General features: G+C 40.2%; 1 protein-coding gene across 6 annotated transcripts in view; it reads right to left on the bottom strand.

Moving 5' to 3' along the window:
• The window catches only part of TBC1D4 (TBC1 domain family member 4), a 109018-nt gene that overhangs the window by 16354 nt on the left and 79046 nt on the right, over positions 1-13618 (bottom strand). For 3 of the 6 annotated variants that reach the window (XM_072928169.1, XM_072928172.1, XM_072928173.1), the window contains exons 9-13: positions 10884-10958; positions 9683-9909; positions 7657-7806; positions 1427-1587; positions 297-506 (exon numbers count right to left, since the gene is read on the bottom strand). In XM_072928169.1, coding sequence (XP_072784270.1) covers positions 297-506; positions 1427-1587; positions 7657-7806; positions 9683-9909; positions 10884-10958 — 823 coding nt within the window. Of the gene's footprint in view, positions 1-296; positions 507-1426; positions 1588-7656; positions 7807-9682; positions 9910-10883; positions 10959-13618 lie in introns of those variants that run through there. The other 3 variants (XM_072928174.1, XM_041715769.2, XM_012569819.5) reach the window with 2 other exon arrangements.

Below are 13618 nucleotides of genomic sequence, written 5' to 3'. Positions count from 1 at the left end.
ACATTAGAACTCCTACACTCAGACAGATACAACACAGACTGTAGCATCCTTTGTCCAACATGCACCCAAAAAGGAAAATTTATCACTGTCTTCTGTCACTAAGATTTAAAGTCAGGTAGACAGAGAACCTGGTAGACCATGAAACAGGGCTAGGAAAAAACAGGTTTTTTCTAGTATTGTTAACTAAAAAGTTACAGAATCACATCTCTGTTTGAGGTGCCCAACATCAGAAAAAATTTCCTCTTCAGGCAGCAGAATCTGCAATAGCTTGTAGGGGTATTTTCTAAATAGCTAACCTTCCAGCTTCTGGTTTTCTTTTTCCATTCGAAGTAACAGAATTTGTTGATGGATGGCTTTTCTCCACAGACTTTGTAGTTCTTCTGAGTTTTTCCTCTCTCCAGTTTTATTTGGACCATCCTCATTTTGCAATACTAGAACAAGAGGGTCTTCCTCCAGGGGTGGAGCAAGAGGGGATAAGGGTAACAATTCACTTCCATCATGACCATCTGCAAAGAATCAGATAGCTATTACAGGAAACTCAGATTGTTTGACATATCATAAAAATTCATGTCATAGCAGAACAAAAATAGCTGTCTTTCACATTCAGTAGTAACTTGCTGATTCCAAAACCAGAGAAAATGCAGTGCAACAGTAGAGAATTATTTTTAGAGTGTTTTGTTTACATTAATAAAGTTATATTTAAATTAAGTAGAGTTAGATAAAGGGTCACCCAGTATTTCAAACTTTTCCCCTGCTAGCTCCTTCCAGTTACCACAAAACATTTATCCATAAAGCCTCCTTTACAGTTGAGCTTGTTTACTGCTATGATTTACCATGGGTTCTACATTAAAGCTACTTTTTCCATCTGCTACCCTGCACTACAGAGAGTGCTATAGCACTTTGTAGTCATTAAATACAGAGTTTACCATTTGCCTATGGATTTGATTTTTGCTAAAGGGGACTTTATGAATAGCATGATTGCAGCTGTTTCAGGAGTTCCTACTTTAAATGGCAGGCATTGTTGTAAGATTATTGTAAGAATTATTAACACAATCAACAGCTGCTATGTGCACTACAAGGACAAGATGTAACACTTACCAAACACTCCTAACACAGGTTACGGTAAAAATTTCCTAACTGTTAAAAATATTATCTTTGTCAGTAAGAGACCTGTCTTAATTTCCTTTCCTACAGCAGCTATGGCAGATTGCAATTAATTTGATTTTGATGCCAAAATCCTCTCTTCAAAGCAACAAAAACCTAAACAGTCTAAAGCCAAATGAGCACAACAGATCTCTGGTAAGGTTCTAGCATGAATACTGTACCACACTGACTCTCTTCTCCCTTTCATATTATCACACGTTGCAGTTCAGCACAGTATTAAGTAACAACTGCTTGTTTATTTTCTTTAAAAGCACACACAGACCTGGATGCTGCATCTTGGAAGGAGATTTATTCATAGGTGAAGCTACCTGCAGGAATATTCTCCGCCGCCAGGAGATGCGGCGAGGTGTGAGCGTGGCCCCCGCAGCATTTAGAGATTCACTGCTGCAGAAGGTTGATGTTCTTTTCTTTCCCTCCCCATCACTGAAGGAAAGAAAAAGCAGATGGGGTATTTAAAGTCAGTATTTCTTGTAGGGGAAAAAAAACTCCAAACCTTTATTGACTTTGTCTAGTGTACAACCAAACCTGCAGGAGCATTTGTGGGGAAGCTTAAGAAGGCAAAGCGTGCTGTGTATGAGCTTCACCTTGAATACTGAAGTGCCCAGTTGTTTTCTTGTTGCACAGAAGTTTGCACTAGAAAGCATTCATAGCATTCATACAAGGCTCAGCTGGAAGCTCAGAATAAAAGCTTAACTTTTTGAGAAGCTAAGAGAGAAACAGGATAATACTTAGCCTCTAACTTTGAGAGCAATGTGTTTTGTTTTGCTATCAGTCTTCTGGGAGTGATCTGATGTAGCACCCCTAAAAGCAGAGATGGTGCTCCAGTGGAGCACAGCACTCCATTTAGTGCCATTTTAAATGTCATGCTGAGCTCACAGGTGAATATTTCATTGAAGACAATGTTCTGCCTTCTCATCTAGTCTCTTTCCTAAGCTTCAAGAAGTGCATGCTTCACTTGGATAAATGGGGACACATGTCCTCATGTTTCATCAGCTGTAGCAGCAGAGACCCTGCAAACAGAAGGCAGATCTTCTCATCTGCCATGCAGAAATATAATTACACATTAATTTTAATAGTATCTTATGCTGCTGGAAGAAACAAAAAGATACAGGAAAGCTTTACAGGAAGGACACACCAATTACACCTTTCTACTGACTACTGCCAGAGGAAGACATTTAACTTTCATAAGTACTTGATCCACTTTCAGAAATATTTCAGAATTTTGCATTTGTGGTAAATTAGGTGCACAGATATTGTATAGCAATGGGCACTTTGATTATCTGCCACTCATCCTTCCACATAACATCAACAGCACAAGGCACAATTACTAGCTTTTAGGAAGAGAGCATCAAACAGGAGGAGCTGTTTCTGCAGCTTCTTCTTCATCACAGGGAAAACTGCTATATCAAAGCAGTAACTACACTTCAAACCTTCATCCAGTAACAAATTTCGATGCTATAGTGCAAGGGTCCTAAAAAGTTAGATGAAAGGAAAGCCCAGCACATTCACTATGTTTTTAGTGGGAAGGCACTTGCAAGTGATTGCAGTTTTCCAGCTGGAGGCCATCCCCCCACATCTGGCTTGCACAGGAGAGATCTGCAAGGGAGGACTATCAAGTTTCAGCTACACCAGTCTACCAGCTACACTATCTTAATCAGCATTTCATAAGTAGAACTCTGTGCTCAATAAATGTGCTAAATTCACCAAGCTAGGACTGGCCTTTTTGGTCACCAAAGCTGTCACTATGCTAATGATCTACAACAGCTCCCTGATATTTGTAAGCCTGAGTGACCAACCAGACTCACTATCATACCAAGGTATCAGACCCTCCTTCCATCTCCTGGCAGAGAAATAACTGTGACTTCAAACTCACCTCCCCAGCACAAGGCACCAGCCCCTGCTCTCCTCTTAAGAACAGCAATACCAGCTGGGAGTCCTTAATGACACATAGTCTGCACTGTTCTCCACTCCTGATCTAGCTTCCATAGTGCCCCAGTTCCCTACAGCACCACACTATTGGTAGGTGGTCTCAGTAGATCCCCATGTTGTACTGACCTAAACAGAAATGGTGACAACCTTCTTTGTCTAACTCTGTGTCTCTGATGATGATGATTACCACTGCTCATGGTAGCCAAACACAGACTACTTAGATTGTAATACCAATTCTGAACTTATAGGTGCTGGTTTTCAAAGGTATTTCAGTCCAACAGCTCTTGAAAATGTGATACTGAGTTTGGAGATATATAATTCTAACTTATGTTTCTATAAATAACTGTAACAGAGCTACTTCTTACTATTTCAAGTCTTACATATCATCACGTTATAACACAAAAACCGAGTCATTCCAGGGCTTGCTAAACAGACACTATGTAACAAGGGAATGAAAAGTTTTTTTCTACTGCTATGTACAAAAATCTATGTTCAGTTAATGTGCCTCTAGGCAGTCATATGAATAGTGTTAAATTTATAGTAGCAAACTTCAGAATAAGAAGGTGGCTATTTTTGGGCATGAAACTAACCTGTTTACAGCATTTGAGTCACAGAGTTTACATTGGGATGAATTAATCACCTATGCTACATCATGAAGTGTGTAAATCATACATTTCTGAAGACCTGTATTTCTCTTGTTAAATCCTCCCTTCACAAAAATCCCCTGTCATTTTAAGCAACTAATATGAATCACCTTCTCTTTCAAAGAGCTGTCCAGTAAGTGATTAAATGAAAACTTTTGCAATGCTCAGAAATACACCATGTCATATTAACCCAGGAAAACATGAAGATTTAGGAAAGGGAGGGTAGAAAGGGTTCAAAGAGAGTTTCCTAATTTCAAGACAGACAACTCCTAGCTCCTGAAGGTGTGAAAAAATTCCCTACAGAGCAAAAGGAGGAAGAAGTCAGAGTAAAATGGTGGTGTCTCCTACCCTAATGAAAAGATTCATGAGGCTGGTGCATAAAACAGTTTCTCTAAACAGGGTGGGGGTAAAGAAAAAACATTAGCTATCAGCTCCCACAAAATGAAGAGGTTCATTAATGTAAGTGGAGAGACTAAGGCAAAGAATCTCCAGAGCACGAAAAATAACTCCCTAAATAAAGTTCAGTCATTGCTACTGAAAAGCAGAGCAGAGTTTTCACTACCCCCTATGCAGACATCTTAGGTGGACATCTTACCATCTACAGGGAAGCAAGGTCACCTAATGGAAGAATCTCTGGAAAAAGATAACAATGTAATATTCTGTATTTAAGACATACGCATCAAAAGTCAGTTTGGAGAATAATGGTTCTCTGTAGGGCTACTTACCCTACTCTTCTGACCCAATACAGAAACCAAAATGCATTTATCAGCTCGTATACAAAAAAAATTGAACAGCTGTAAATTCAGTATAATGCCTCAGATATTTCAGTCTCTACTTTCACCCGTAAGCTGTTCGAAGTAATACCTCAGGTACTCAAGAGTACAGAGTACCGATCATGTAAGGTTTTATCTCAGGTAACTGCAACTCAGTTTCACCCATTCACTATTCTATCAGATAATGCATAGCATGAAGATGAGACCACTACCTCAGGGAAAGAAAATAAAAAGGAAAGAAAGAAGAAATCTCAAAAAATTGGTCAGATTACAGATATTCTCATTGCTTGGTTTTAATTATCTAAATTTCTTCCCAGAACTGTTGTTTAAAATTCTCCCAGTGACCGATATTTAAACAAAACAACCATGTTACCCCATTTCTTGTGAACTCTTTACATAATACTTACCTGAATTATTTTCCACTTGAGTCCATGAAAGCCAAATAACTTGTGAATAAATACTATTGTTGGTCGTGCCAAGACTTGTACTTTCCCCCATTTTGCTTTCATTTCAACTTCTCCACTTGATTGCTCTAAGCAGCAATTGAATAAATGCAACCTACTTAACAATTTGGAGGTTGAGATGGTACAAAATCCCCCAGATGAAATACAGAATTCAACTTTCCAGCACTTTAAGTTGGCAGAAACCTACACGTAAGACTACTACATGACGTATTCCTCCCATCTGGGAAGAAGAAAAACCAGTTTATATCAGTTTACACCCCTCTATTGGTTCTCACTCCTGTCATATATTTTTATTCTGAATAATTACTTTCTGCTATATTGTTTAAAGAATATTCTCAAATATTTTACTTCCTTCATGAGACACAAAACTGTTTTAAAAAATGGAATCTGTTCAAATTACTTTCTGCTATTTTGTTTAAAGAATATTCTCAAGTATTTTACTTCCTTCATGAGACACAAAACTGTTTTAAAAAAGGGAATCTGTTCAAATTCAGCTTAAATTTTCCTGGCACAGTAACAAAATGAACAGAGAAATTGTGGGCTAGTCAAACCTACACTGAAGATTGTTCCATTTTTTAAAGTGCTGCTTTAGTGTTTATATTAAAAAATCTTGTTTACCTTTATATTGACCAGATATTTTTTTAATCTTTATCTGCAATTCTGTTCAATGCTGCACAACACACTTGTCAAAAGTCAAGATTATGTGGAGAACATTTCCATCCTTGCCTTCTCTCCAGAGTAATGTATTGATAATGCCATAAATACATTCTGAAGGCACCTATAAATATTATGTTGATGCCAAAATTCACTATACTGTTCATTTATTAAAGAAAGGAACTATATGGGGGGCTGTAGCTATATTATCTTTATGGTCCCTTCCAACTCAAACCATTCTGATTCAATTAAAAAAATGCTAAAAAAAACCCAACCAAACAAAAAACCCATAAAAAATCCCATGCCATTCTGTAACATTCTCTTTGCATAAGCCCATCTGACTGCTACAATTCAAAAATCTTTCTAAAACGAATTCCAGCTGAAAATGTCTCTGCTCTTGCACATTGAAGTTTGCCAGAACACCAAGAAAAGATGACTGCTGTATGTAATCTCAAAGATACATAATAAAGAAGTGAGACTCTACAGAATTTTTCTCATGTGCAATAGGCATTCCACATTTTATGAATGTGTAGTAACCCTGATTATTCTGGAAAATGCACTGAAGTTTTAATTAGGGTTCCTAACAGTCAAACAGCTTATAGTCTGCAGATTGCAAAGCACTGGCACACTGTGCTAGATTACAGCCTACCATGTACTCACTCATGTGAGAATGCCAGGAACACCTCACACTGATCCTACTGGGATAGATGGTGGTCCTCTCTCCGAAAAAGAACCAAAGGAAAAAAAAAACAAAAACCAACAAACCAAAGAAGAAACCCACAAGAAAAAACACATGGTAAAAAATCAGAACTTCCTCTCATTCCTAAACCTGATGGCTTAACATACACTTGCAAGTTTTGGCCACTGTCAATTGGACAATATATTTCATTCTCCATTAGCCAGTTGAAGTGATGGATTACCTCAGTAACCCTTATCACATCAGCATTATTCACTCAGCACTTCTTTCTGACCATGTCTGTTGCATTCCCTTCAGAAATCCAACCAGACGCTAACAGTGCACTCTTCACCATGGCAGTTCAGGCCCACTTGCTCCCAGCAAGACCTATAATTAATGAGATCCCATTTCCACAAGAGTCTCCATACAAATTAAAGATCAAATTATATCAGAAATGTGTATACTGTAAAATCTAAGTAGAAACATGGTGGTCTTTTGGGAATTACTCCTTGAAGATCTCCCCACCCCAAGAGTTCAAAACTCCACTCTAATGAAACAGAGTACATTGAACCTGCCTGCATAACCAATTCCAAAAATATTATCTCAGTAATTTCAGTTTGGCATTGAAATACGGTTTTCATACAATACTCAATCCTTCATTCCCCAAGCCCAGAAGCTGGGTTTAATGCTGTCCATTGCCTGCACAAACTGAGCTGGGCATTGGTTCAGCTTGGACCAACTCTGCTATCTAAAGGGAGCATAGAAACAAAGCTGGACTGGAACCCAAATTAGAGGAAGTCTGTAAGAGATGGGTTTGGAGGTTTTTTTGCCACTTTTCATACCTTCGCTTCTTCCCAAATCCACTTCAACTGGAAGTTATTTGATAATTCTCTCTAAACATCTCACAGTTAGTATCACCCAGTTAACTTGGTGTTTCCCCTTCCTCATGCACAGGCATCCCACATTAGTACTGTACACTCTTCACATTGCTCTTTTCTTATTTTCACATGCCAGTGATCATGGCAACACATGCTGGTTTGCATTCAGCAGAGAAAGCATTAAATTGGCAAAACACTCCTAAAATCCATTGCATTTCGTGTGACAAACCAATGCAGCAGATTTGCAACACTGCAACAGAAATAGGTGACAGCTACTTGATGTCAGCATAGAAGCCTCTAGTTTTAACAGTCTTTTTGATCCAAAAGCCTGTTTGGCCATTTGCATCACAGAAGTCTGTGAGAAATGCAGGAGCACAAGGCAGAGTGGGAGAGATGCCGTGTGCTGCATTCCACTGGGAACCCTGCTGTTAAGCTAGTGGCACTGGAGAACTAGGCAGGAGACAACGCTCTCACCTCTTGGGGAGGTCACTTTCTGAGTGCTGGAGCAACCTTCCTGAGCCCTGGCAAAAGGTTTTCAGGAAAGAAGGGGCAGAGAGAGAGGAGGGGAGACCAGGTGACGCAGATTCACTCTCACTGAGAGCGCGCCGAACCCCGACCACAGGACTGTGCAGGCAACAAGAGAACACAGCAGTTGGGTCAGCACGGATTTGGATACAACAACAAAACCACCAGGTTAGAGACACTGGCCAAATACCTCCTCTGGGCTTAAATTAACTTTGTTTCCCAGAAGATAAAATGTACCATGTGCATTCCTGGGCAGGTTCTCTGGGGGATATTGATTTTGCTATTAGAGCTGACTTCTATTAAAAACTTTTCAATGACATTGCAGAACAGAGAGACCACCTTATTTCTTTAGCTTCATTTATTCCCAAAGCATATTCAAATAAAAGACTCTCTTAAACATTCAGAAACTATCCTGAGAAACATTCTTCCAATATAAACCACATTGTTTATTCCCCTTCAGTTTTCTTTTACTTTTGTAAACAACACATTAGGGAGTAGAGATTATGAAAATGCAGTCCAGCTGGATAAATTTTTGTGAAGTAATTACATTAAGAAAGGTAGTCCCACTCCACAGTTAAACATTGCTTAGTAGTAGTGACAAGTATTGGAGGGGACATAAAAATTAATTCAGTTTCTTTTGCTTAAAATTTATGACTAATCCTCAAAATGAAAGAATGAAAAATCCCAGCCTAGAACCATACTGCTACAAACTGTTTTGACTAAAAAACTGCTGATGCCACTTAATCAGTGATTTCTTACAAGTTATTGCAAACTAATATAGTCAGCAAGTCCTTCACTTTGAACTATCAGGGTTTCCTGTTTGCATACAACATGGTCAGTGGGAAAAAAGTCTATCTCAGTAAAAAACACATTATTTATATCTCTGGAAACACAATGTAACAAAGGCTAGTTTCTTACTCTTCACTCCCATCCATTTTCTTAAAACAGAATACAGTTTTTTGCCCTTCTCTACTAGCTGGTTGGTGCAGCATTCACACTGATATTTTAATGTAGATATAAAATAGGTGACAAATTACTATTTAAAGTCATTTTTAGAAAGAGGCCACAAACAGTAGAATTACAGCTAAGCACTGAAACAGACAATAGGCTGGAGAATGTGGTCCTCCAACAGAAAAAATTTCAGCTCATCTTGACCTGAGTTTTGTAAATGGTTTGGAGTTTGTATAGGCACTTACTGCAGGTAGCCAGCATAGAGGAGAAAATGAAGGCACAACCAAAGAGGCCCACAATGAATTGTGGGGACATCTGCTGAGTGAAGGAACTCCTGAAGGAGCAGTGTTCCATATGTTAATAGCTGGAGAGTCTCCAAAAAGGAAGCAGAAAGTTACAGAGACAAGCTACAGAGAGAAGCTCTGGAGAAAGGCAAATAGGGAAATCACATGCCTCAGAGTTCAGTGGATCTATTTAATCCTTTTGTCCTTCTGCAAGACTCCTTGCCAGTTTTAATGCTGGACATACTCTCTGAGATTGACTAACATGGCTATGGAAACTTGAAGCTGTTAGTGCCTTTTTCATCCCAGCATAAAAGTTTCAGGCTGCCATTTCTGCCACTTAAAGCACTGAGAGCCTCTTTTCCAAAGGGTCTGACTAACGAGACTGCCAAAAAGGCTCAGCTCAGAGGTCACATATAAATAAATAAACAGAAAGGCATGGGCATCCGGTCGAATCATCAATTTGATGGATTGATGCCTCCCCTGAACCACTAATTCAGGGACTATTAAGTTACTGCAAAGTACCAAACTACTCAGAGGCAGAGAAGACAGGCTGAAAACAAATAAATAAATAAATGAACAAACCAGCCCCGGAAAAGTGCAGAAACCAACCTGGACTAAGCTCCTTACGTACTTTGTCAGAAGCAGGGGTGTGGCAGCCTCCCCAAGGAGGGAGGTGGGTGAGGCTGGAGCCCCGGGAGGGCAGGGACCGCGGGCAGGTGGCACAGCATGCCCTGACTCACCTGGCCGCCTCCACGCCGTTCTGCCGCAGCAGCGGGGAGCGGGCGCTCAGGGACCTCCCGTTCTGGAAGGTTATCCTCCGTCTGGCACTGCTGGGCGGGTGGCTGAAGGTGTGCGCGCGCCTCCTGAACTGCGGGGAGTCCGAGCCTTCCTCGGGAAACGTCTGCCAGGCTGAGGACACCGGGGATGCTGGAGGAGTAGCTGGTGGGGAATCGCCCGGAGAAGTGTCCTGAAAGGAAGTGCTGGCAGAGTAAGGCCTGAGGCTCTGTGCCCTATGAGAGCTCTCACTTAACCCACGGGCAGCCAGAACTGGGGCACCAAAGCCTCTTCCCCTTCTGGGTCATGGCCTATTGTATGCTAATTATCACCCAAACCAGACATCCTTTGAGAGTTCACTCCAAACCAGCAGCGTCCTTCTTCCAAAAAGTGAAAGCGGAGGGAGGAATACAACTGTATATGCAACACAAACAACATACTAATTCATCCAGGCATCCTCTCACAGGGACTGGCACCCCAGCTACCAGACTTATGTCTCTTTCAGGAAAACACAGGAATGGAAAAGACTAGGGAAACTGCTTTTAGCTAGTTTCCTCGACATATCGCGAGCATACTTCCTGTACCGTCACAGCGACATCCTGGAAGAGAAACTGTTATTACACAGCCAGTTTATGAGTAGCTGTAGCAGGAAAACCATAACAGAATCTTCACCTCCTGGGAAAGCCAACAACCAACCCTCATGCGAGGTAAAACTTTAAAAACAGGAAATAAGAAAGTGAACAGAGTTCCGCCCTCTTGCTACCATACAGCATCCCCAGCAGCTGGGCTTAGGTCAAAAATTCTTACTTCCCTAAAGAAACTATTACTTACAGAAAGGATTCTTCACCTTCAGAGAACTTCCTTTTGTTGAGACATGACCTTCCTTAATTACTTCAGTAAACAGAGCAGAAACCAGAAATTCCTTGCTTTTTGTAAAAGTAAGGGAAGTGTAGGAAAAAATGACTGGCAATCAGATTAAAGCTGAAGCTTCAAGTCAACATAAACCCCAGCTTTCTTACACCCTCTGCCTCCCAGTGGAAACATCTTTGAGTTTTGCAAGCTGATGCGCTTTGTTCTACTTCCTTCAAATTAAAGCAGAGTGCCGTATTTACGCTCCACTGACAGCAGTGTACGACAGCGCCAGTCTGAGCTAAGCTCCTCACGTACCCTGTCGGAAGCCAGGCTGCTGCAGCGCTCAAAGCTGTCCACGCTTCCCAGGCGGCCTCGCATTCTGTTGGCTCCCTGCGAGAAAGAAGGCAAGAAATTTAATCTGGTCTTCTTCCTGTTTTTCTGAAGGTTAGGCAAAGATGGCAATACCTGCATAGGTGAACACGGGATAGTTCAGGCATGTGAAATGTCTGACATAAGACCAAAGACTGTGCATCAAGCACTGGACTTTACAAAAAGTAACATTTAGCTTTAGCTGGCCAAACTGCATCTTCTCCCACATTGCTCCCAGGAGTTTTAACCCATTGTTTGAGGCAAATGGGTATTTCCTGAAAGTTCTGAGGTAAAATCACTAAGTCAGCTTAAGTAGTTGAGCTCAAAAAACTCCAGATTTTACTACTGTGCATGCACTTCTCCTGATGGATGCATCTGGGACAGTACAGTCCTACGAGATACAGTTTATCAATGGCTAAACATTTCAGACAAATTAAGTCCACTTGGGCAAAAGGAGTAAAAGTACTAACTAACCGTGGAGAAATGTTCTCTTGGCAGCAAATCCAGCCAAAGAGCACCAGTCAAGACTTTTCATTTATAATGCAGATAAACATGATGCAAATTTGCTAGGAATTTATGCTAAAGGATCTTTGCTGAATTTTTAACAGTCCTTTAGTTTTACAAGAAAAGGAAATAGATCCACAACAGTTTTGATTAGCTTTTATTCCTAATGTTAACTCCCTGGTTATGTTTGCTGTTGGACTCTTCTGACAGCTGAGGCAAATTGCTTTCAGTACTTCAGCAGGAGAAAAATAGCCTAGGTTTTAGGAAAACTATAGACAGAGCTCCTCTTGGTATGCTTGCAACTCCAGGGGAAATTTTGTCAACATCACCAGAATTTATTTAGCCTACTTTTTCCTGGTAGGAGTTATTTTCAAGACTTAGAGTGCCCTTTAAGTGCATTATCCCACTTAAGTGCACTACCAATAAATACTCTGCCTGAAGCATCTCTTCACTGAATCTCCCAAAAAACCAAGAGTGAAGTATAAGTTGGAAGTTTCTCACTACCTTTGAAAATGCACACTTTTGGCACGGTAAGAAGGACTTTTTGGTTAAGAAAGAACAACAGAAGAGTCCAGCCTAGAGTGGATGAAATCTGATCAAGAGGTCAAAGAAAGGTTGTATTTATTTCTCTGAGGTACCTCATTAGGAAGCCTGTTTTTGGTTCAAACCTCACAAAAACAAGATCAGTCCAGCAAAACAAACAAGTGAAGAAGAGACATTCCTCTGGACTATGTGAAGCCAAAGCACAGAAACCAACATGTTTTCTAAGGCAAGTAGTGAGTGGCTTATAGTGTCACTTGATGCTATTTGCATAGCTAAGAAGCCATCCACTTAAAGTGTTCCTAGATACTGGTTACTAGATACTTCTTTCTTTCTAACTTCCCTAAGACTGAGGCTAAGACTCCCCAACTTACACTGACTTCTAACTTTTATTTAAAAAAAAATATCTATAAAAAGATGCTGAATGCCACTTAAAAAACAAAACAAAACAAAACAAAACAAATTTAAGCACTTTCTTGGTCTCTCTGTTACTAAATGTACTTTTAAATAAAGACAGCAACTTATGCATAATTAGCTCTATTGCATCAATACCATCTGCATCTGGCTTAAGGAGGGAAAAACCTACCACACCAATAGGTATTTAGTGCCTAAATACCTTTAAGAACTAACCAGGATCTGTGAGGCTTGTTGTAATAGCCTGATGAAGAATAAGAACTACTAAAACAGTAATTGTGTATCACATGTATGCACATAACACACAGCACACCTGCACAAAGACACTTGTATGTACCTGCTTTAAACAAATAATTAGTGGTTGAGCTGTACCCCAAGCATTTTTGGTTGGTCTTGTATTATGTAGCTTTTAGGTGGATCTGCAAAAATGAACCCCTATGTGTATCATGACTCACTGCAACATACTGCTGTTCCTGATCTATTGTATGGTCAAGGTAAAGATGAGACGACCTTTCGCACAATCACAGATCCGCTTTATAAACAGCAAACTCACAATGGCCCTAATTCAGATTCAGGTGTCCCCTTTTCTTGAATTCAATCATGGACTGTGGTAGAACCTTATAATATGCAGCATGTCTCAGTGGCCCTGGTGAGAAGAAACATACTATACCAAAAACCCCCTAGCATCTGTTTATAAGAAATTTCCTTTCAGAGATTGTTCAATTTAAGCAGTGTATTTCATCCAAATGACTTTTCCTTGACATGACTGGAGTGCCAGCATGGCTGTAAAAGCTTTATTTCAGTGATGACTTCTTTCACAGACACCACAGGGTTCGTGACCCACCACTAGAGTTAGATCACTTGCCGGTCACATGTCCCTTAGATGTGGAAAAGAAACCAGACACATCAAAGGCACAACTGTAGCTGTCACCATTTGCTGATATTCCAAACTGCTGCAACCTGCCATCACTCTTTTGCTCTCTTTTTACATACAGTCACTCCCTCTTTCTTTCTCTCCATATTCATTCAGACCAAGTCCCTAGTTTGTAAAGTCTGCTACACAAGAGAAGTCAAATTTGACCAGGAGAGTTTAATTCTAGTTTCAGTCCTAGATCAAATTGACACCTACCTGTAAGTACTAAGGATTCTCTCTGGCTAAGAGTATTTTGTTTCCTTTACAGATCCTACATTTGTAGGTCACTTTATGACATATCCATGTAAAC

Source organism: Taeniopygia guttata, chromosome 1, assembly GCF_048771995.1.
Source record: "Taeniopygia guttata chromosome 1, bTaeGut7.mat, whole genome shotgun sequence".
Taxonomy (NCBI): Eukaryota; Metazoa; Chordata; class Aves; order Passeriformes; family Estrildidae; genus Taeniopygia; species Taeniopygia guttata.
The sequence above is the reverse complement of the archived record's forward strand: the minus strand, read 5'-3'. Positions and strand labels throughout refer to the sequence as shown.